This window comes from Habropoda laboriosa, unplaced genomic scaffold, assembly GCF_001263275.1.
Source record: "Habropoda laboriosa isolate 0110345459 unplaced genomic scaffold, ASM126327v1 scaffold333, whole genome shotgun sequence".
NCBI lineage: Eukaryota > Metazoa > Arthropoda > Insecta > Hymenoptera > Apidae > Habropoda > Habropoda laboriosa.
The window spans coordinates 382,864-407,408 of NW_017100500.1; the positions used below are offsets into that span (position 1 = coordinate 382,864).

Sequence of the window (24,545 nt, forward strand, 5' to 3'; positions counted from 1 at the left end):
TTCGTGGCGTCGTGGTCGAAAGTAAAACGTCGCATGTCTAGACACGCGTTCTCCCGTTCGACGATCGTAGGAATGTTTTGGGGAAGATTTTCGTGTCTCCGAAGGTCTTCGGTCGATAGCTTTTCCAACGTGGAAGATTTCAAGTCTCTGGAGAATTTCCAGAGTAACTGAGCAAATTCCAGCGAAATCCGATCCAAGTGACACTAACGATCCTGTACTTTTTTCTTCTTTTCCTACAGTGATCTATAAATTTTTTTAAAAATCTTTCTTCAAATTTTTTGGACAGAATTATATATTTTCTTTAAAGGAAGGATGTGATTAATTCGGCTGCGGCTAAATATAATGTCAAGTTCCATTTTTGTTCATTCCGCGGTCAGCGATTATTTGCTTTGAGCGAGTTCGTTCGACCGTGAGAAGTTTGTTTTCCATTGAAAATTACGATCGACCGAATTTGCAGAGTAATCATGGCGAACGATAGCGGTGAATCGTCAGGGTCGCCGGCAGATCGATAGGCTATGTTCTAAAACCGGGTCAATGTGACAATAAAACAGGAATAAAATGCTGGCGGTAATCTCAAAGCAGCACAAATATTTTCCGAAACAATATTGACGTACTAAAAGTTAGCTGTGATTCGACGTGCAAGTATTACAGGTACTACGTGCAAGATCAGCTAACACAAAATGTTGCAAGCTACTTTCTTAAGAGCCTATCAGGTATGTATAACAGTATAACGTCTGTTTTTAGTGTTTAATAGTCCCTGGAAATTCTTGGATTCTGTTACTTGGAACATTTTATAAACTCAACCTACACACTGGTCGTAATTTTAGTAATTAGCAGACGGTGCACGCATTCTCTATGCTAATTAATCGCAACATTTTATTTAGCCTCTCATTCGTGTCCCCACGTGATGTCTGTCTCAACGAAATCCATCCTTATTACCGTAAGGTAGTTAAAAGCTCGGGCAAAAATTCGATAAAGAAATTTACATAAATCTACCCCAGCTGTATAAAATAATATCACGAGGTCACCAGGTTCCATAATTAATTTTGCAATCACCCAAGACCAGTTACCAAACTATTCTCAATTAAGATCTCTTTATCAACAATTATTCTCGACACACATTGACATTTTTCCAACTACCTTTCTCTCCCCACCTGTTATCCGCTTTATCAACAAATAAAACAGCCTTGAAATTTATCCTGCATAATTCTCGCAGCGTGGTAGACTCTGAATTTCCTAAATTAAAATGAAACTTTATTACAAGCACCGCGCTTGCCTTTCACGTATCTCGGCCATAATCTGCACCACGAGCGTGACTCGGTGTTATAAAGCAAGGGGTTAAATCTCACCGGTTCGCAATCATTTACGCTTTTTCACGAGAAGGCTCTCTCCACGCCTCTCGCGCGTCTCGCCGGACAGGATCAAAAAGTCACGGTGATTTTTGATCGACCCTTCAATAATCGCGACACGTCGCGATTGTCCGCAAAAAACGGACCACGGATACATCGAATGATTTCGTATGCCACGGCTGTTAATACCATAAACGCGCGAACGTGCTTTCTCTCCATCTAGGGAGGCACCACGCTCGAAAAATGTTTCCCCCCGCGTGTACAGGCGCTTTTTTCCCCCTCCCCCTCTCTCTCTCTTTCTCTCGCTTTGCGGCCTACAACACCGGCTCGCTCTGTCCCTCTTTCAAACACGCCGGCCGCTTTTACACGGGGACATTTTCTATTTATTAAATACACGGGCACGCATAACACGCGGTGTGTCCACTCGCTTCCGGTGAGAGCACCGACACTTGTTGCAGCTGCGCGCGTGTCTACGCACGTGTGAGCCGCCGCTAATAGCGAGTAAAACGTGCGCCGGTGGACCGTTTATGGGCATGAAAGTCCCCGATCTCCTCGCGAACGCGACGATCTATCGATCTTTCGACCGTGCTCCGTCACGACAACTGGCGTAGAAAACTTTATTACACGTCTGATTTTATCTTTCGCGGACGTTGAAGGAAATAGCGAGACGAATTGTGGAATTATTTATTCGAGTCAATTTTAACGATAGGTTCACCGGGCGCGTGATTTCGACGCATTTCGAATTTCACGAGGAAAGTGGCGGAAACCGTTTATAAATTTTATTTGTTTGATTACTTTTACAATATTACCCTCTTTGCTGTAAATTTCATATAAATACATAATACCGTTATATTATTTATTTGAAATAAAATAAGTATTTAGGTATATAAGAAATGCCCGTAAGCCTGGTGTTAATTGTAAAAAATTCGCTCCAAGATTCTCGCGTTATGATTCAACGTGCAACTCTGCAACACGTGGATCCACGGATCCATTGTTTACCAACCGTTCGTATTTTACATTCCACGCGGTTACGAACATTACGAAAGACCATCCCGTACGAATAATTCATTCCCCGCGCAAATATTGAAACTTCCGTCACTTCGGTGTATACACACTGTAACAATACGTCCGCGTCTGCAACGAATCAAAGAAAGAAAAATCGTTCCCGATGGAAAAACAATTCACCATGGGCCGAAGATAGAATCGGCGAGGATCGATCGATCCTCGGTTTGATCTATCACTTTGCACCGTCACGTGGATCGAGATTACGCGGATCGATACGTGGTCTATTCTCGCGTTCGTTCGAGAGAAATAAAAAGCGTAGAAGATAAACAAAGAAGAAACACAGACAGAAGGAGAAGAAAAAAAGGAGCAGCAATCACGATCAGCCCCGATGAATTCAATCGAACCCGGTGTGTTCCTCTTCCTTTGTGCGATTATTGTTGAGGGACGCGTGAATCGATCCGAGTAATTCTTCTCTCTCGAGATCGCACGAATTGATCCCCGTGATCTTAATCGACGGGAACGGTGTATAATTGATTCAAGCTCGCTACGAAACGCTTTTAACTCTGATTTGCGAGGCGAACTAGCGCCGCCTCCTCCTCCCTCTTTTCATTGTGTAATTTCGGCCTCGACTTCCTGGCTCGAGTTGCGTTCAGGTCGAATAACAAGCGGTCGACCATTCTTTCCGATTGATCTTTACGAGCTTTCGCGAGCAATTGTGCACGACTCTTCTCGCCTTCGTGCGTCGCGCGGCTTCAATTTAACGACGGAACGAACCAACTCACGCACGCGCGACCGTGGTTCGATTAAAACGAACGGAGAATAAAAAGGTGTGCTCGATGTACGAGAAGTTAAAAAGCGACAATCAACGTTCGCCAGCGAGGCCCCAGGGTCGACCTCTCTCTCTCTCTCTCGATTCAATTTCCTCGGTTATTCTTCCGTTTCAATCTTCGTGGTTGCATGTGCCCATTGTACCACGCGCGACTGCTTTTTATGAAAGTTTATGAACACGCTCGATTTGGGGTAATTGCGAGACGGTAAATGGAATTATTTTATCGAACCCGACGACGACGGCGAGGCTCTTGGTAGCCAGATGCGGTTTTCGCTTGCGAAGGAATAAACCACCGTGTGTGATCGAGGGAATGATTGTTGAACCTACTCCGCCGACGAGTGTAAATTGTTTAAATATTCCAGGCAGATGAGAGACACTTGTTTTTACACACTCGTGAGAGAACTTTATAGACGGTTGGAAAATCGAGGAATAGCTTGGATATTTTTAGTTGCCCTTGGCTAGCCGAGTAAACGGTTGAATATGGGTTGAACATTTTCTTCTTTTCTTCACCGCCCTATCAATCGCGCGGAATCTTCTCTTTAAATGTCATTGTTGGACGGTGGAATTATTTCGTTCGCTTTGTTGGTAATTCTTTTATGTTTCCTTTCTTCGTGAAATATGTATCGTTCTTAGATCAATTATCTTTAAAAAATTTCAACTGAGAAATGACCGAATTGTAAAGAATGCAAAACGAATCGAGTAACTAAAAGGAGTTACCAACGAAGTAATTGTGCTTTTTCTACGAAATGCGTACCAAAGTATCACTAAAAATCTCTGATCGAAAAACGACATTCTATAATGAGCCAATTATACAGAATCGAGTAACAAACATTCTCTTTATAAACCATTCGTATATCTAAAATCATAATTGCCCTTTTCCCATCAAATACGTATTCTCCAGAAATGTCTAATTAAAGAGCAACCTTCTATAACGAGCCAAATATACGAAATTCGAAACGAATCGAGTAACAAATTGGACTAACCTCGTTCACATTTGTCCTCTCTCTAAAAAATCCCTATCGTTCTTCCATCAATTACCTCGAAAACTCGCTAATCGAAAAACAAGTTCCTCTAATGACCAAATTATGCGAAATGCAAATTGAATCGAAGACCACAGGATCAGGAGCAGCGATCTTTCTCGTTCTTCCTCGTGAAATAATCGGAGAAGGTGAACTTCAACGCCATTTTCTTACAACATGCCACGAAGAAGACGTTCCACCATGGCTGGCAACACTTTCCACGGTAATTAACTCCGGTCTTATCCCGGTCACGTGACGCTCGTTAGTTTGTATTCCATTCGTACGTTCGTCCTCAAGCAAATCGTAAGAATAGCGCAAGACAGTCGAGGGCCCCGCATAACAATGACCATACACGCTGGAAACGTGTCATAACTCGTTGAATTCCGATAGGCTCGAGCCTGCAATTAGCCGTCGGAGAAAGAGATTCGAGATAACGAGGCGTACGCGCGGAGCCGTCGCCGTTTGGTGGAACACAGACGATGGAATGACGAAACGCCGTCCCGTCGACGCTGCAATTTATTTTACTCGAATGGAAAATATGTCGAAGACGGAATTAGTCGATGCTCGTACCTGCTCAACCTTGCAGATTTACGAAGAAATTTTTGATCACTTGGTCGGCTCTTCAATTAACACTCGAGAAAGTAAAATTCGGTAATTAGAAAATGTGAATTTTTACAGGAACCTCCGAGCGCAAAGAGAGAGCTTTGAATTTGATCAGCGTATACTACGACTTTTTTCCTGTTACTTTTACTGGAAAAATTTATAAAACTTTCAACCGTGTTCGAGGAATAAATTTTACACTTGCCGTTTCTCCATGAGTGTTGCCTAAGATCGTATGTATATCTACGAGATAGAACAAGAAAAGATACACCGTGAAGTGTCGGATAGCTGAGAGAAATCTCGGTACAATGGACATGTAAAAAAAATTGAAGGTCTACTTGTCGATAATGGTACACGTTCGAGGCAGAATTTTCAAGTAGAAAATTAGACGATTGGTTTAAATTGTGCCATTGCCTGCAAAAAAAAAACTTGGCCAACCTGTTCCTTTTCCGGCCGGGTAAAAACGGTTAATTCGAAGGTGGAGAGGTGAGTTTTTGCCGGACGAATTTCGCCGCAGAGGGTCTTAGATCAACGTCAAATATTTGACATTCTTGCGGCTCTCGAAAAATCAAGAGATTACCACGGGGGTGAGGTGTAGGGAGGGGGCAAGGATGACGAATCCTTTCGGAAGCCGGGCGACAAAGCGACTTTCCGAAAATTTCAGGAACGAGACCGCGTTCAAACAGATAATCTCGACAGACCGCGGAAGTTCAAGGAGGAACGTGATCCTTGAAAGGGCCGTGGCTGAAAACCGTGGGATTCTAAGAAGCATTTAGGTAGAAGAACCCTTGTCGCGGCGCACCCCGAGACTCTGCCGTCCTGATATTCCTGATCTAGACTGGTATTTCCGCCTTTTCGAGATCCTCTCCTCTTCGGATCTGCCAGCCGGGTAGAGCTTCAAAAGGGGTCTCTGCATGTTTAAAAACGAGCAACGAGTTCCCCTCCAAAGACGACACGGTGAGATAAATGTAACGCGAAAGGAACGTTGAGAAGTAAGACGGAATACGACGTTTCGTTTGGAGAAGAAAATTCCGAAATTATTCCTCATGTTTTTTTTTTTTTTTACTTCGAGAAGGATATCGTAACTTTCCTTTCGATATTTTTGTTAGTGGCAAAAATTGTATTTTTGCGGTTTATTTATTCTATTTTACCTTTGAGTGAGTGTTCTTTTTTTATTAACGGTTTTATAGAGAGAAATCGTTTTGTAGAATGGTGAATGACTGTTTTTTCACAGTCAAAGGGTTGGAGGAAATATCGCGAGTTTTGAATGTTTCTGGTGACTACTTACGCTTTTGCTGTGGCTAGTGCTGTGCGTGTGATGCGTATCGATCTTCATGTTAGCGCACCGGTTAAGGGCGTGCAATCGCCGAAACAGACTCTGCAGGGAATCAGCCTCGAGGAAGGGATGGTCCTTCGCTACGCCAGAAACATCTATTGGGAACTGATAATCTGGAAGGAAACAGAAAACAGGCGTTGAAGTCTCTGGTTAACCGACGCTTAACACAGCGACACGAAACAAACTCTTTCATATTAATTAAGTGTTCTCCTTTTAACTATCTTTACTCCTGAAGACAAATTTTCTCGCAGACGTCAGATTTTACTCGAGATTTAGATTTTCATTATGCAATAAATTTTGATTATCTTCTTCTGTTTTAGTCACAGTCGTCTCGATATTTGCGCAAAAATTGAAAATGTGCACATTCGAGTAACGATGAAACAGGAATTAAATAACGAACATTTTGCAATTTTCGTGACATTGTTGAAAGGTTAAACGCTCCTCGAATCCTCCAGTAAGAGACTACATCATTGTGACTATTTATCAAGAAGCAACACGCTTCGTCTGCATACCTCTACCGATAAACCTGTACCGCCCTTTCCAGCGTAGATGTCAGTCTAATTGAAATAATGGCTAGTAAAATCAATTAAAACCACGCGTGCGTTCCGATCGTTCTCCGTTTCTAATTGAATTTAAACGAGCGCTACCGCGTTCGGAAAAATAGAGAAGCAGCAATAGCAGGCCCTCTCGACAATGGCCGCGGCCAGCATTTTATGGGCCCCATCGAGTTTACGAGGAGATTAATGCCCCGCGGGCTAAGTGGACACCGACCAGGCCCATTCAAGATCTTCGTTTGTTCGACTCCGATGTGCATTTGCACGTTTGAAAATCGACCATCCTATTGCTCTACTCTGCGACACGATCACGATACCACTCTCCCAATTATTTGATTAACGATCAAGGCGTAAATCATTTCAGAGGGGCACGCCTGTCGAAGTTTCGACTGCGTTTAGACACGTAATTTGCTCCTAATGATGCGATTGTATCGATCGACGAGTCTGCTTCTTGCTGCTTCGAGACGCTTTTTGCTGCAAAGTAGATTGCGTTCGTTTGTTGAGATTTTCAGGGGGGCGGGAATAACTGGCAAAAGTATCTGTTTTAGTTTTTCCATATTTTTCTCATATCGACTACGTTGCGCGAGAGAAATACAAATCCACCGTACTGCTTGCGTCTTTAAACGTTCAGAATTGAAATGATCAAATTGTAGTCGATTCATTTGCATAAAGTTTTCAGTGACTTCCAAGAAAAAGTCTACGATTCTACTGAAGAGCGTTTTAAAGATTATGAGTTAGTTCGTTAGTTAGTTCTTAGAATTTATTTCTGATGCAGCTAGACTTGTCTGGAAAATATTCTAATTAGCTCGAAATGTCTTCGAAAATTTCTTTTCACCTTGATTCTCCGAGAAATATTCAAGAAAACGTTCCTTTAAAATGAAAAAAATCAGGTTCCGATGAAAATGGAGCACACGATTGCTATCAGCGGACGCGAGTTCGTGGTTATTCCGAGAATATCTATCAAACTGTTATGGCAGCGCGTAAACGAGACAATTGTGGGTTCTGACGTAGGTAAGAATTCGAAGAAATGCAAGATGTATGGTTAGCCATAAGGTGGAGAATCGCCGTGAAGAATCTCAGGTCGGGAGAAACGGGAGAGAGAAAAAAGCGACACAAAGGGGACTTTTGTACGACTTTTTCTCCTCGAAGTCGGCTTCGCGAAACGTCGATACGTTTCGCCCGTGTTCCGTTATTTTATCCCTTATCGGCTTTCACCCGAAATTTCGTGCAGCCTCGTTGGTGGCACAGGTGACATTATTCTTCGCCGATTTCGCTCTGGCCATCCGTCTTTGTCCCCTTTTGTTCCCGTCGTGAGCACTGCTGGAATACGTGGTCGCGGATGCCGCGTTGAAACTTCGGATGGCCTCCATCGCGGCTTGCGCAACGTCGACCCAGATCTTCTGAACCAGATCTCAGATCTATGATCTCAGCTCGGAACCACGGATCGATCGGGACGATCCATTAACGTCCGCACAGAACGTTCCTCCGATTGCGAAGTGTCCATTTTTATCTCTTTGCTCTTCTTTCTGTCTTTCGCCTGCGGTTTTTCTCCGCTTCATCGGAGTATCGCCAAGTTTCGACGAAGGTGAAGTGTTTCTTTTTCGTTCAAGAAAAAGACGAAGTTACGAAATCGTCGATAGGATATTGGAAAGAATGCGCGGTGTGTAACTATGAAATTTCATGCGGGATGAAGAATGGCCTGGCTCAGGTAGAGAGTCTTAAATGAATTTGTTGCTTCTGTCTGGAAACGCCGCGTGAAGTATTCCGAGAAATATGAAAAATGAACGGTGTGTCAGATTCGGTATCTTTCTTGATAAATTATCGAACGAGAAATTTTGAGAAATCACAAGGAGAAATCCCGTGAAACTTTTTTCTCCATGGTTCGCACACACACCGTTTGTATTTTTCAAATACTCGATACTTTCCTCTTTTCCATTCTTTTACTTTCTAAACGTTTAATTACCTTCCTTTTGTACACACACACACACCGACGGTGTTACATAGAACGAAGGTGTTGGAAGAAATTACTACGAATTGTACTGTTAATTCGTGGTAATTAACGCGTAAGGCGAAGAAAAGATTCCGCAGGATACACGTTGGTTATTTAAACGAACACCTGGATCCAGGGTAATTAAGCGAAAGATGATTATCGAAAAGCAACTAACTTGGTTATATGAAATTGAATAGAGTCAGCACGGTATCTCGTTTCGCCACCGTTACATTAGTCGCTAGATTTTATTCGAATTATGACGTCGTACCGGGTTAACGGTACTTTCTCTAGAAAAGTCTCACGCCGCTAATAGTAACGGATATAGAGGCGATTCCCTTTCGTGATGCAAGTTCCCGCGATAATCAGGAAATTAAACTACGCCACGTGACGTAAATGAATTTACATACGCCCTGAGACCACTTTCGATGAACTCATTAATATGAAAACCCTTCCCTGAGATCGGTATCCACTTTCTCTGTGATAAATGATTCAAGAGTTGGACCACCCTCTCGCAAACAGGCCAACGTATTCGTGTACCGATAGAAGATATCGTCGAACACTTTACTTTTCCCGCTGATAAATAATTAATTTAGCAGAAATTTTAAATGCTTGTATAATTCTTCAAATTCTACGTACCAGGTGTGCCAACGAATAATTCACTCTTTTATTATATTATCAAATTGAACATATTTATTTTTGAAAATATCAGCTCGGTGAATTTTGCAAATTTTTGTTACCACATCTTTCAGAGCCACCTGATCGTTCGCTATCGTCAAGATCGACATCGTTTGACACGTTTAAACCAATATTTGCGTACATCACGCGACACGACGTTCTTACTAAGAAAAGAACATATTGATCCACATTTTTCCCTATTGATATTCCTTATCGATTTGTCATCATCGTTACTACAATTGATTCTTCAAGTTAAAATCAATCAGCTTACGATCTCAACGAACCCACAAGCTTCGCCCTAACAAAAAGAACAAAAACAATAAATTACTTGTTATCACACCTAATAAATCACCCACGAAGCTCGAAAATTGGCACTGAAAATTTCTAGAAAAAAAGGAAAAAGCGAAAAAAACAAGCAATCATCGTGGATCGTTATGGTCGTTAAAAATGGTCAACACCCAAGGGAAGAAAAAACTTTCAGCAGGCACTTTCTAATGAATAAATCAATCGAGCTGCCGGTCGGCGATTTACAACGATCCCGACCATGGGGTCTCTCTCTTTTACACACACAGACACACTCGAGAGAAAGAGAGAGAGAGAGAGAGAGAGAAAAAAAGGAGATCTGGGCTCGTGCAGTTTCGCGACGTTTATATTTAATGAACACGTCGGCTCATTATCCGTGTTTCACGTGTCCACTTTTTCCCCAACGTTCGGTCTCTACGCTCGCAAACGCAGACACACCGATAGTTTCCATTAAACCGGGATAACCGAGGCGCATCACGGCGCCGTGATCATAACGAAATCGTTGCCCGATAACTCTCCTGGCTCTACACGATCGATAGATTAACGTTAACGATTGCCCGATTACGCTCTCGCTTCCTGGATGTACTAATTGCCCGAGCGTTCCGCGGAAGGGGGGAAAAACCTCCGCCGCTCACCGCCTCTCGCCTGACGTATCAATTAGCATTCGCGGGGACTGGGTTTCACTCACTCGCCGCCCGTTATTAGCGTAATCAATAAATATTAACGGCGCGGCATGGATAATTGGAGTTAACAATTTCAGATAATCGCGCGCGGCCAGTTTAAATAAACGTGTACCCGCCTCTCCCCGCCGCGTCTCGCTCTCTTTCGCAAATCGATCCGCGGGAATCTCCGTGAGAAAGAAACTGTTAAACCACGATCCGGCTGATAACGTACGCGAACCAACGTTCCTCTGGTTCACCTATGGTAAAACGAAGAGATCTAACGGGGAGTAAATTAAACGAAATTTCTTACGTTCGCGGAGATAAATCTGAGATTTGTATCCGGACAGGAGAGATGGTTCGTGATAATTGAACATCTACGGAATTTTATTTCGTATGATATTACTCGATATTTAAGGATTAACCGCAATTTTTCAAGATTACGCGCGAATCGTACACGTTACGAATGGAACGTAGAGAACGTTTCGTAACAGCGATCATTAAGAATGAAATGAGCATGCTCGTCGACCGTGAGTTTGATTTCACCGAGTCGTGAATGCAAGTGAACATAACGCTTACATCAACGCGAACATCATCGTAAAATTCTTCTTCTGCCGAGCACCGTGCGAGTCGAATTAAAGGTGTACGAATGTTAAACGGCGATTTGCCGGGTGTGACAAACGTATCGTGTGCCTCGAAAGCCGATACCACGAGGTAGAGGACACCGATGATCTCCCCCGTCGTTTTACGCAATCAAACCTTTTTTTCATTCTCTCTCGTGGTAACCCCTTTAAACGAGCATCGATCACCGTGCAATACCGATTCTTTTCGCGTTGAAAAACACTTTACGTGCCGTCCACCACGAAAAACCTTCTCTCTGAAAGGAGAAGAAATCCATCGGTGTCTATTTCGTCGAGGGAATATGTATATTCGATTGCGACCCACCGCAGACCGATCCTCCCGCGAGCCGGAATCAACGAAACGACGCACGGTACCCGACCATAAACTCGAATATGACGTCAATGCTGTCCACGCACATTTTTCACGTCGATCGTGTATCGCCGTGAATCATCGATCGCCACGCTAAATCGACGCTATTGAAAGATGGTAACTATGGTAACTTAATTAACTATCGATCCTCTTTTAGTGCACACGTGCGACCATGAAAGTGGGTCACCGAGATTGCACCGCAGGGATGATCAATATAAATCTTCTGTAACTCGAGTTGGATTTATCACGAGAACTGTACAGCCTCTATACCGTCAGGCCCGTGCGTGTCCCTCGATCTTTAGATCTCGTGATCTCTTGATCCTTCCACCCAGCCATTTATCGGTTCGCAACATGCCAAGTGATCTATGGAAAGATCCACGGGATCCACCGCGGTCGACTTCTTTTAAGAAGAAGTTTCGTCAGCCGAGAAACTATATTTTTCTCCCTGCTATAAATATGGAATTTCTTTGTGAATTCTTACTTAATTATTTTTCTGGGATTTATTTCACGTAGTAGGTGCTTATTTGAATAGGAAAATTGATTGGTACGAGTTGCATCTTTTTTTGTTTAGTAATGGTTCGTGCAACTTTTTCGTCCCATCTCCAGTGGAACGTTTGAAAAGGAATTTGAAATAAGTTACAACGTGCTTTGAAGACTAAAAGCTCCAGATTCGTGCACGCTTTGATACAGTTGAGAATTTGCAAATATATTCGAGAGCACGTACGATTATGCTAAATATAATGGCGGAGTACTTCAGACTCTAGGAAGGTTAAAAAGTAGTACAGCTAAAGATAGAAGCATGGTCGATAAAAACTGTCTGTTGTACACGCAATAGTTGTTTTCTATTTCTGTATGCTTAACCTTCTGTATGGAAAGGGAATTCTACGATGAAAGTTTCGCGTTTCACGTATTACACGTGGAAACGATATAGGTTGAAATAAACGTTGGAGAGGAAAAAAAGACACACTGCAGATTGCACCGAACATGTGATCAAACAGAGAGACGAGTGAAATCGAAACTCTTCTTCTCTAAGAGAAGAATCCCCCATATTTCCCAAACCCGAAATCTCGTAACTTGATTCTTTCACAAACCACCCTTTCGCAGTATCACTTTGCTGCTGCTGTTATAAAACATCCAAAACACACTGTACTACACATATGTTATAAACTCCATTGAAACCGAAACTGGTCCAAACATGATCTCATTTATCTACCGTATCGTAACTCGATTCCCACGAGGGCCACTCTCATTCATGCCTGCGTTTCGATCTTATCAATGAAGACTCGAATACGACAGGGTTGAAAAATACTATCTAATTGGCACTCTGCTTAGAACACGTAATATAATTTTTTCTTTAATTTTGGAGCTGTTGAATTTTTTCACCAAATTGAGTAAGAATCGCCATTATTTTATGCATGAAAACGTAACTTTCATTTTGCACCATCTTCACAATTTTTTGAAAATTATGAAGAAGGAAGTACAGCATCCTATCAACTCGCGACTGAATTATCGAACCTTCCTCTTTCTCTGCTGCAATCAATTCAGAATTTTCATTCACTTTCAACGATACCTGAAACTCAATTTTCACAAATTCTCTCCGCTTTCCGCAGCAAAGTCACCAATTACACGTTAAAAGCATTCAACTCCAGACTGACAAATACACCCACTTGATATCAGAAGAAAAAGGTCCTTCAAATTCCGTATTAATTCCACTTCCGAGCACGATTCCCCCGTTGATCGGCCAGGCCGAACCCTTCAAGCCTCCGGCTCTTCAAGCTCGCCCGCCGGTCTCCGGCGTTTCGCTCGAAAAAGCGGAAAGCACATAGAGACGTTGGTCTGAAACCCATCGAACCTCCTCTGTATATCGGCTCTGTTCGTATCGGTATCGTATTTATATCGTGGCTTGCGCCGGCCGACTGGAGTTCAACTGGGTCAATTAGCTACTATTCATAGTGCGGTTCGATCGCGAGAGAGCCTGGCCTGAGTTACGATCGTCCAGTCTGTACGTGCGCTAATACGCGGCCGTAGGAACGCTCGCGCGAGTCTTCTCCCCCTGGAAACGCGTTTGTTTTGCCGTGCACGCTGGAACCGGTGCAACGAGAACGCGGCGAAGAGTGGAGAGCTCTACGTCAGAGCAAGCGTGGATCGGATTTTCTCACGCGATCCCCGCCAACCGACACGATCCATGAAAGAGAGGGAGATCGTCGATCGGTTTCGTCTGCCGATTCCAGGCGAGCCGCAGATTCGCTTCTCCGTGGAATTATCATGTTTCGAGCGGATATCGCGATCAGTTGCACCGAGCAAAACGGTCCCCCAGCCGTTTCGACGCCTCCGGTTTGATGTTTCAGCGAACCCCGGTAGCTGCACGCTCTGTCGTTAACCTTAGAACCGTACGCCGGTTGAACCGTAACGCGGACTCTACTCCTGGTGGCTGATTTACGAGCGGAGCGCTTGTTTTTAGCGTTCGCTGGGGGTGCTTACCAGCTTCAGATGTACTTTCCAAGGACCATGTGCTACTTCAATTTTCGAGTAACGTATATTTGTACAAGTGATCGTGAAAGTGGTCTGTCGTGTGTTTTTCGTTTCGGGATATTTAGACGTTTTTACTTGGGTTTTGGTGGTTCCATTTTCGACTACTTTTTCGTAAAAATAGTTCTACGTTATTGCGGATTTTTTTTTTTTAGATTTTTTGGGTAAATAACTTTGTTACAAATAAATTTCGAATTATGAACAATACACTTTGCGTCGAAATTTTACTCGTTCATCTGTAATCAACGTCCAGTAAATTCATTTCAACGTTAATCGTCTTTAATGTGATTTATCTACGTTTGTATCATAATAACACATCTAAGAAGCGAAGGAGAAGCAACCGTTTCTTCTTCGACGTTAAATAAAACCTCTATTACACTGAAACGTATAAACTCGAACGTTAATAAACGGAACAGATATTAGTCCTGAAGATCGAAACACGCGTGTCGAATGTAACAGACGTACTAGCAGGATCCCGAGCTACCGTAGCCTATTATTTATCGTCCTCTAAACCGTCCGTAACCCAACCGATTTTTCCACGGAAATCAATTTACGGATTGGCGTCTCGCTTAATTGCCGCGCGCGCATTCTGAATTCCGCCGGACGTATTTATCAAATCGAAAGTGGCGGGCGTAAAATATTCCGGCAATGAATATTTCAAGAGAGAGACTCTCTTCGATAAGAAACGAACAGATAAACGATCGCGCCGAAGGCGGACGCGTCTTGCCGGCCTCCTGGCTCCGCTTCAGAAATCGTAACGTTGCTGAAACCGCGCCGCCTCTGGCCTGCCTCTTTGCTCTCTGCCGATCGTCTAAAAATAGTCCGCGAGTTTCGTAACTTTTTACCACGGCATCTCACCGAGAGCCGTGCAAAACATTCCTGCGGTTAAGGGTACCAGCCTTTTATTTAGAAACTTGCGCCATTCTTTCCTCTGCATTTGGCATCTGGGTTGTTGCGACATCGCTGCACACACCGCGTGTCTCTTGTCCGGCGTGGCTAACGTGTTTCTCGGTAGCGGCTTGCTCTGACCATTTATTTACATACTGATTACTCTCTCTTGAGAGAGAGAGAGAGAAGCAAGCACCCGGGAGAATCTCAAAGGGGCAGCGAACAGATAAGAGAACCTGGGAAGGTGCAAAAATTCGATAAACCAACGAACACACCTTCACATTCAAAGATACCCGATATGTCTGGAGGAAGCAACGGCGAATCGTGTATCGATCGAAACAACGTACGGGAATACCACACACATACACATACACACACCTTTTTAATCGAAGATGAGGAAGAAAAAAAGAGAAGAGCAACGAGGATCGTCACCGATCAGAAATACCACGGAAACGATTACACTCTCGACTCATCCGAGGTGGCATTTATAAATATTAATACCGGTGTCGGTTCGTGGCATCTCGCGCGAACAGGAGAGGGCTGCTCGCTGGTCTGCGGTTAGGGTAGAACCTGTTATTTAGTAACTCGCGCCATACCTTCTCTCCCGCTTTTGGCATCTGGGTCGCTGCAACGCACCGCAGTGTCGCCTGTCCAGCTGCATTGCACGGGACATGTTTATGGGTGCCACGACCCGAGCAACGGTCAGCTCTACTGACTCACCGTGCGAAACTAATGTCGCACGGGCGTGTTTCTAACGACTCAAGTCCAACGACACGCGTATCGTTCCCCTCTGTGGACGACGTAAGTAGTACTGAGCGGAGCTCAGGAGTTTGCCCTCGGGGAGGCGTAAGGGCAAAAAAGGGCTACTTTGCCCGCATCTTTCGCCACGAGGTGCTATGTGATCCGATTACTATAGTAGAAAAGTAGGCCAATGGAGACATAACCCAATGAGATCCGAATTTCTTCCGTACGCAAACTTCTCAGCTCTGCACAGTCCTGAGCGGTGCTCAGGAGTTTGCCCCCGGGGCGGCACACGGGCAAAAAAGGGCTGCTTTGCCCGCACCGCTCAAATTTTCCGCCACGAGGTGCTATGTGATCCGATTATTGTATCAGAAACGTGGGCCTACGGAGAAATAACCCATTCAGTCCTGCATTTCTTCCGCACGCCAAGTTCTCAGCTCTGCACAATACTCTACGGTGCTCAGGATTTTGCCCTCGGGGCGGCATACGGGCAAAAAAGGGCTACTTTGCCCGCATCGCTCAAATCTTCCGCCACGCGATCTCATCCAATTCGTCGATATCATCGCGTTCGGACAATAACAACAATACGCGTGCCTTATTTCTATGATTGTGTTCGAGAACGTGGCCTTATGGCGAAACGACCTAATCATACCCGCATTCCTTCCAGGGGCAAACTCCTGAGCTCTACATACACGGTACATACGTCCAAACTAAATGAAGCAGAGCTACTTTTGTAAACCTGTACAGTAGTAGTAGTAGCTAAGTATGTATTATAAGCGAGAACCAGGGTGGCGATTTCTCCGCGACGTAAAATGTTAACCTTGGAAGATTGCATCACGCCGCGAGGACGTTTGTTACCTGCCGCGCGAAATGAATGGACGTGGAGTGAACGGGTGCGTGCGTTTAATCGAGCGTGAAACAGTTTGGAAAATTTCGCTCGGGCAGCCTGGCGTTGGCCATTTCGATGGACACGGGGCGATCGAGCATCCGTAGCTTGGAATATAATTGAAGATGATTCGGTAATGGATGCTGGAACTAATGCTGAATGACTGATGTCACGACAGAGTACGCGCACGATTTTCGATGGTTGTCATTTTCAGGGGAGCGGTATATTATGGCGCAGAGTGGATTTACAGCGTGACCACTTCATCTGCTTGATTTAAATCGTTCAATGCGCGCTATTGTAATGAATGGCGCGTGTAAAGTATGAATGGTGTGCTTAATTTCGCGTTCTAAATGCTAGCGTTTCACGCCTCGCTAAAGTGAAAATGACTAATCAAATTGCCTTTTGTAACGTTGAGTTATCAAGGGAGTAACTTTATGACAAATGTAGAAATTGTTACTGGCAAAGTGTAAAATTTCGCAATAAATGATGGATTTTGAAAACAGAATGTTTTACTTGTGTTACTCTTGTAGTCTTGATTTTCCCGAGTTTACTCACCTTTCCCAAAGTAACTTAGTATTATTTTTTGTCTTCAACGACTGAAAAGAGAACCTAACTGTGTTGGTAATGTTTACGATTGCTTACGATGTTTACGAACAACGTTTGAAATAAAACATTGAACAGTTCAACTATGAGAATAATTCGGATAATTTGCAATACGAATTCATTATTCTGACAATTCCGATAAAGTCGAAGATTTTGGACATTTCGAATACACAGAATATTCAAATTCTCGTAACAGCCCTAATTACCTAGGCAGAGTATAATTTTCTAGAATTCGCCAAATTGAAATGTAATTTCAAAATTTGAAGATCGTGCAAATCTTACAGTACACAGATAAAACGACAGGTTTCGACTCCAAAGTGACCGACAAGGTTTCCCTGTCGTTCGATACTTCCGTTCATTAATCATCGATCAAGATTCCCGCGCGATACACGCCGTCGATCCGTCAAACGTAACGTAGCAATCGAGTTCGTGCAGATTCATCGCGATTACTCGCCGCGCGCGACAAATTACCCGTATCGATGTCAGCCGTGAAGATCGACCCTTGACATTGGACTCGAACGTGTCGCGCGACCTTTAAACCGGCTACGCTCGAGCCGTGCAAACGAACACACAGCCAACCAGTTGCAACAATGAATTATCTGATAATTCCTCGTTATTACGAAACGAATGATAAGTCCGTCGCGCGCCCTGTGGCGTTTAGAAGGCTACGGTTCGCTTGTAAACGAACAATCGATACGTGTTGCGTCACAAACGCGTCACGCTCGATTGGCATAATTTCAGACGCGAAAATTCGTACGCTTATTACGTGTTTCATTGCGATCGCGCGCTAATTTTCGAACGATGATTCACCCGTTGAAGTTTACGACCTTGTTCTACTAAATTCCAGGTCGCTTCTTGGACACTGTTTACACGATTCTCAATTTGACAAATTTTTCGAACGAATTGAAATTCTGGAAAATGGTTACGATCTTCGAACGAACGTTCGTACAAATTTTACGAAGATTTAACTAAATTTCGTCCCACTTGAGAATTCCAACAAAAATTCATCTCAATTTATTGTCCATTACAGACAAATCTTGGATCCATAGATAAAGAATAAATTGTTAAAAAGAGTAATTCAGTCACGAGAGGGTTAATTACTTTCTAACGCAAAAGCAATTATCTATCAATTATTAAGACATTTTCTCACCCCAGGCTTCTCACTTAGGCTTCCCTAAAAATCCTCTCGAACAAAACTACACGAACGCCTTTTCTCAAAATCGATTAGTCCCAGGTGTCCCGGAAAACACGTCTTTCGGTCGACTCAATTTCACATCGGCCTGGGCTCCTTCGCGGTGACATTTAAACAGTAATTACAACGGATACCGTCGTAACATTTCCCAGCGCCGTTTCACGCGCATCATCCGAGCTACCGTTCCAAGCTACCGCGTGTCACGACAATCCATCTGGCGGGCATCCATTCTCGAAGCGACATCTCCGACGTCTATAATCGACGTTTCCAAGCGTACCGCCGACACCGGGGTTCGCTCGTTCAAGTCTCCGCGGCGACAGCGTTCAAATTACCGCGGTAATTCGCGGCCCACGGAGATATTCTCATTTGACGCTATGGTAGCCTCGTAAATCTCCCGGATCGTGCAAATCCAGCCTCTTGCCATTCATAATAATACGCCCGTAAATCGAACCTCACGAAGTTCGGCTTCCAATCGAATCGTCCCTCGCTTTCTCACGGCCGCGCTTAGGCACTCGCCTCCGCGGATTACGTACAACTGGATCCGCCGTTCAGCATCCAGCGTGAATTTCGATCCGACTTTACGTAACGAAGGCTGACCGATCGCCGCGGATCGGACACCTGTACACGGAAGGACGACGTCGAAATCGTAGGACGCTGAGAAATCGCGCAGAGATCACCGCGACGAAGGCCAACCTCTCATTTTTGAGCCTTCGATCCGCGCTACGGTTACACCTACACACACCTAGAGAGCGCTTAGATCCGTCAGCGTTTCCTCGATGACCATGATTTCACTCGACAGATCGTTACATGGACAATCTAATTAAACCGTGACGCCTTTGCAACAACGTCGTCTTACGTCGAGACACGAACCTACCGCTTGATTGTACACGAAACTTCGAATTTTCCTCTAATTTCCGTGCACCGTTCGCTCCTTTATCTCGCGAAAAGTTCCGATAACCAACGACAGATAACGCAGCTTGAAGCGTCTTCTTCGCTGCATGGACCGCGTGTCACCTGTGTGCAACCGAGTTTTATCAAGCCCCGATATCGGCGATTCGGTGTCGTTCATCTCTGCGCCGTGATAAAAATGCGATACGCGGAGTACGCTATCGTAAATCGATTTGCATGTGAAGCGACACGTGTACGCCCGGGGAGCCGAGTGTGAATTACAACGAGTAACGACACGTGAATGGAGCGAAAAGCGATCGGGAACATCGACGTGAGAGTCGTGTCTTTCGGACGGAATCGATCGTTTCGGTTCCCTTATCGCGTTCAGATCTGATCCTGTGAGAACGTATGATTTGATACGCGGCACCGCTTCGAAAGAAGGTTGTCAAAAAAAAATTGTCGTCGGAGATCGAGGTTATCTTATTTGAATGGAATTGAACTCATTGTCGCGGGGTTTCTCTTTCGACGTACAGTTATCGTACGAGAAGTATAAATACTTTATTGTTAATATCGAGCAACAGAAAATTTTCCAACTTTCTAAATTGAACGTTCTTAGAAAGGCTTTTAAAAATAACAATCGCGTCTATATTGCACCATACGGGGTACCTCGGGCGAAGTAGATTATGCTCGTACGAAAATAACTTTAACAGAAATATTGATTTTTCACCGATCTTTATTTTCTTTCAAAATTTCTACTTCGGCTACTTTGCACGGTTGTACTTTTATTGACAACATATTTCAATTCAGTTCAATTCACTCTTCGTCCCTACCACATATTAAATGTCAAAGAATTTATTGTACCTTGATGATTTACAAAAAAAAAAAAAAACAAATTCCAAGAAAGTGAACTAAGTAAGCAAAGATCACTCGTCTGGGACAATTCGTCTACAAGTTTATTATACCTCTGTATTTTACAAAAATAAAATAAATTTCAAAAAACCCGAAGATCGCGAGGAGTTCGACAGAGCAATTCGTCTACACTCGACTTTCTACTTCACTTTTCACGATGTCACATCGCGTTCAAGAATATACAGCACGCTTCTGACACCGTTGTAAAATTAGTTTGAAACACATCGGCGACATCGGGAGCCCGGATACTCGACCGCTTTCTCGCCCCGGCTGTTTGCGATGCAAATACAGACTTCAATTACGAAAAAGCGGGCGAAGATAAGGCGTCGGTGTGAGCCACCGAACAGGCGATCGAAACCGAACGCCTGCCAACTTTATCGGGCCTGCCAAGCGCGCGTCATGTGTCGGCAAATGTTGTGATCTCGCTTTAGACTCTAGATTCAGTTCATTTCCTACGAGCTTCGACCAAGTTCTATCGTTTTCCCAAGCGCGGGGAAAACGTCGAGCGAAGTGTAACGACTGACAGCCACTCGAAAATGCAAATTAGTTCGAAATACGAAGAGACGTGTCTTAGATACGATTTTTTCAAATTTCAAAAATTAATCATTCAACTCTCTTTACCTTTCATGTTTCCCAAGTGACAATGTCGACACATTCGTAGCGTTGCTCGTTTAATTCTTCGTTTCTCAGACAGCAACTAGCCTTCATCAGCGGCGCACGAACGTGAAAAATCCCACGCTACTCATGGCTACCATCCGTCTCTAGCGTCCAATCGTCCCGTCAAGCGTCGGTTTTATCGATCGACCAACAAACCACGGACAAACTTCACGCGACTCGATCTCATTTCGTCTTCGAATGCTTCCACTAGCTCGTTAACGATCGCACTCGTCCAGAGTATTCTCCGGTTGTAATTCATCGGTTCACCGATACAGTAACCCACAATCATTCGTCAAACAGCTCGAAACTACGAATTTCGCTGAATTATCGTAAAACGAGGTGCAGTTTTCTCTCTCTGTCACGTCGGAAATACTCACGACCTACATACGATTCACGAATTACACGACATCACGATCGAACGCGTGTGTCTTCCACCTGTTTACCTTCCGTTCGATCGTAGATCCAGCGAAATCGTCGTATTCCTCGACGATAGTTCGACCAGGTGATATATATATATATATATCCGTTTTGCAGAACCAACAAGTTCACTGTATATCGCGACAGCTAGAAACGGTGCACAGAATGCGTAATGTGGAACGTACACACGGCACGAAGTATCGTATCAGAAGCGATACGGCGTAGTTTTCACCGAACCAGCGGGTTAAAGCAAGCGTATCAACACGCAACACCACCGGTCGCTCTACCCACTTCTGTTCGTTACTTTTCTCCACCGCGAAACAGGCACAGAAAAGGAGACGATAGACTGCGCACAATACGAAGCTCACGGAAACACCGAGCAAAATCCAGAGCAGACCGATAGGAATTACTGTCAGACGAACTGGCGACCGTGGTAATTGACGCGGCTCCTCTTCCGGTTGTTGGTCGACCAACGATCTACGCGGACCAGTCGTACGTGATCGAAAACCAACACGACCACCGGGGCAACGTTTGCGGCATAGTTTCACAGCACTCTGATCAAGTATTCCCACCTACTGTCACTCCGAAACCGATCACTGTGTATCATTCACCAACGTCGCGATTCATAATCACTAAAGGTCCCAATCTACAAGTCCTCCCGACTAATTTCTTCAAACAGAAAGGTTCACGCACCGATGTCAGAAAAAACGTGAACGTCCCACTTCTAATTATCAATCCAAGTGTAGATCTGCTGTCTGACAAGACTCGAAACACACAGGTGAGAACACACGCTTCTGATCGTGGAGAACACGAACGATCCGAAAAAGTATACGAAAACGTAAGTAAAGACACGCTACTATCAGAGGAGAGAACGTGTATTAAACGGATCGGTGTGAGCGCAGCACCTCCTCCACCGGTTGCCTGTCGACTAGCGGTCGTCGGCGCGTACCACTGGTATAGAAGAGAAGCTCGGAGCCACGAAGAAACCACAGCACGAAACGTAGCGTGATGCACGGGTGGGGGGGACTCGTACCCGTGGGGCAGCTGTCTTGAAAGAGGGACGCGGTGGAGGACGCCGGCCTGCCGCCTATAAATGTGTACGAATGTGTGTTTGTCAAGCACCGTGGTGGGGCACCCTGTATCCTGTGGAGGGCACACGGAACGACGGCCACGCTGGAGGGGAGATGCAACCGATGCATTTCACGGGTGCATGCCCTGTGCTCGACTTCGCTCCGGACCGCGTTGCGCGTCGAGAATTCTCGCGCGACCGCGAGAAACCGCTCTCGTTCGATCCCGTTGATAGAACGTGTGAATTTTCTTTCGTCCTTTCTTCTTCGTTTTTTGAGCATTTTTTTTTTTTCTCTTGGAGTTTTTGTGGAGGGTAGTTGGGAGGGTTGTGGGTGCGGAATTTTCTAAGTACTGCTGTGTATCCGTTGATGTCGATGTTTGGGCGATTTTTGGTAGTTCAGGAGGAGAAGACAGAATTAATTTGTGCCAGGAAATCCTCGAAATATTCATTTGTGTATTGACAATAGTTGGAAGGGAACGAGGAAATTTTAAGTTCTGGTACCTGAAACGTTGTGGTTTGAAACCTTTCAATTTTAGAAGCATCTTTTCAATCTTGGCTAAAAATTCATTTGGCCAGGAAATCCTGGAAATATTCATTTGTGTATTGACAATAGTTGGAGGAATACGAGGAAATTATAATTTCGGTACTTGAAACGTGGTTTGGAGCTTTTCAATTTTGCACATCTTGAAATATTCAAAAATGAAAATACTGTTTGAATACAACAATAATTAAATTTGACGTGACTAAATCTTCCTGAACAGTAATTTCACGACAATTGAATAAAAGTCAACCACAGGTCTCTCCACATTTCGCTCTTTTTCTTAAATTTTACCATTTGGTACTTGAAAAATTGTGATTTGCAGCCCTTCAATTGCACTTCGAGTCTGCACCGACTGTCATAGTTCAAATAGAAGTAACATCAAACCTTTCTTTCTTACTTTAACGAACCGCAGATTTGATTATTATTCTTTAGTAACGCGCGATAGTATAGAGTATCGGACAAAAATAGAGCATTTCGGTGTACAGGCGGCGAGAGTACGAGAGAGAACTCGGTGTTTCTCGAAAGCATGATGCAACGGTAGCATCACGCGATGCGATTCAGGGTAAACGAACCAATTTTTCCACTTACACCACCTCTCGTAATTATACACACTCTACACACCAAGCTTCCCCGTAAGAATAAACTCCGCGAAACTCGCTAATTCCACGATACTCCGTTTATTCTCTCGATACATCAACAGCTGTCTCGAAAAACCTTAAAACGATATCTTACCATCACACCGGAAACGAACAGTAGAAAACGCAGACAGAATTAATCGCGAGTCGCGGCGACCAGGTGAGCGCAGCTGCAAATTTCGAAGAAAAATCGTCGTTAGCATTCGAGAGTGGACGGCGATGTTCGATTCAGAAGCAAATTTCGAAGGGTATACCCGGTAAAGATCGGGATCTGTTTGGTCGCGAGTACCGATATGCATGAACCAGTATGCATCGTTGGTCGCGCGAAGGATCCATCAGGTCATCCTCTCGGAGATCGAGACGATAGCGGGATCCATTGTTAGTCCGCGCAACGAGCCCGTGATCGATGGCCCTTAAAGATCCACCTTGTGCTCGTACCAAGGATCGTCCCGGGACACGCGAGGTGTCGATTAAACGATTTACAGCAAACGATCTGGGATTTCGCGGTAAATACATACGAGAAGTCCATCCTTCCCCCCGTCGTCGATCGATAGGACCGATAAAGTGACCGACTCGCGACTCGTGCCTTGCAATTCCAACAACCCGGTGAGCGATGAGCCCTTCAAGGAATTGCCAACACATTCTACTCCCTCGACAGGCACATCGACTCGTGCTTGCTTACGTTTCCACTGGGAATTGAGATATTCCAACAGATTGCTCACGATTATGAACTTGGTAGAAGATCGTTTAGAGTCGAATAATTGCTAAATAGATCAGTTTCTAGATATTTCTGGAAAATATTGGTAGAGCTGTTTTTATAGTTTTTTTGTTTGAGATTTTTTTTCGGGGAATTTAATTGCTCATCTTATGCATGTACGTAAGAACGAAGAAGTGAAAATACGTAACCACTGGGGAGAGAGAAGAGGTCTTATTCCTTGAAAGATGCTTTAAATAAGTTTTCCGAGAAATTCGAGTCCCCAGAATTCGCAACAGTTCTTCAAAACTTCTGTACCTAACCTCTCAACCGTCGCGTTGCCGCAGGAACGAGTCAACCGTTGCATCCTTCCATTGTGTCATACCTGTTCAATAAGTAAATCCTTCAAACATGAAGTCCTCTTGAAAATCGAAAACCGTAAAAATAATAGTTTCGTTGGTTGTATTAGGTCATCTCGTAAATTCGTGGCGAAATGTATAATTTAGATCAATATTTCCAACGAACCTTTAAATTTGATTTAAAAAAAAAAAAAAAACGAAAGGGCCTTCTAATTCTACAATTTTTTC

The 24,545-nt window shown here is 44.1% G+C and overlaps 1 protein-coding gene across 1 annotated transcript in view; it reads right to left on the reverse strand.

The window, feature by feature from the left end:
• LOC108576133 (stAR-related lipid transfer protein 13) overlaps window positions 1-24,545 on the reverse strand; it is a 216,027-nt gene that overhangs the window by 25,989 nt on the left and 165,493 nt on the right. Inside the window, 1 exon segment of the mRNA XM_017939065.1 lies at window positions 6,091-6,251. Coding sequence (XP_017794554.1) covers window positions 6,091-6,251 — 161 coding nt within the window.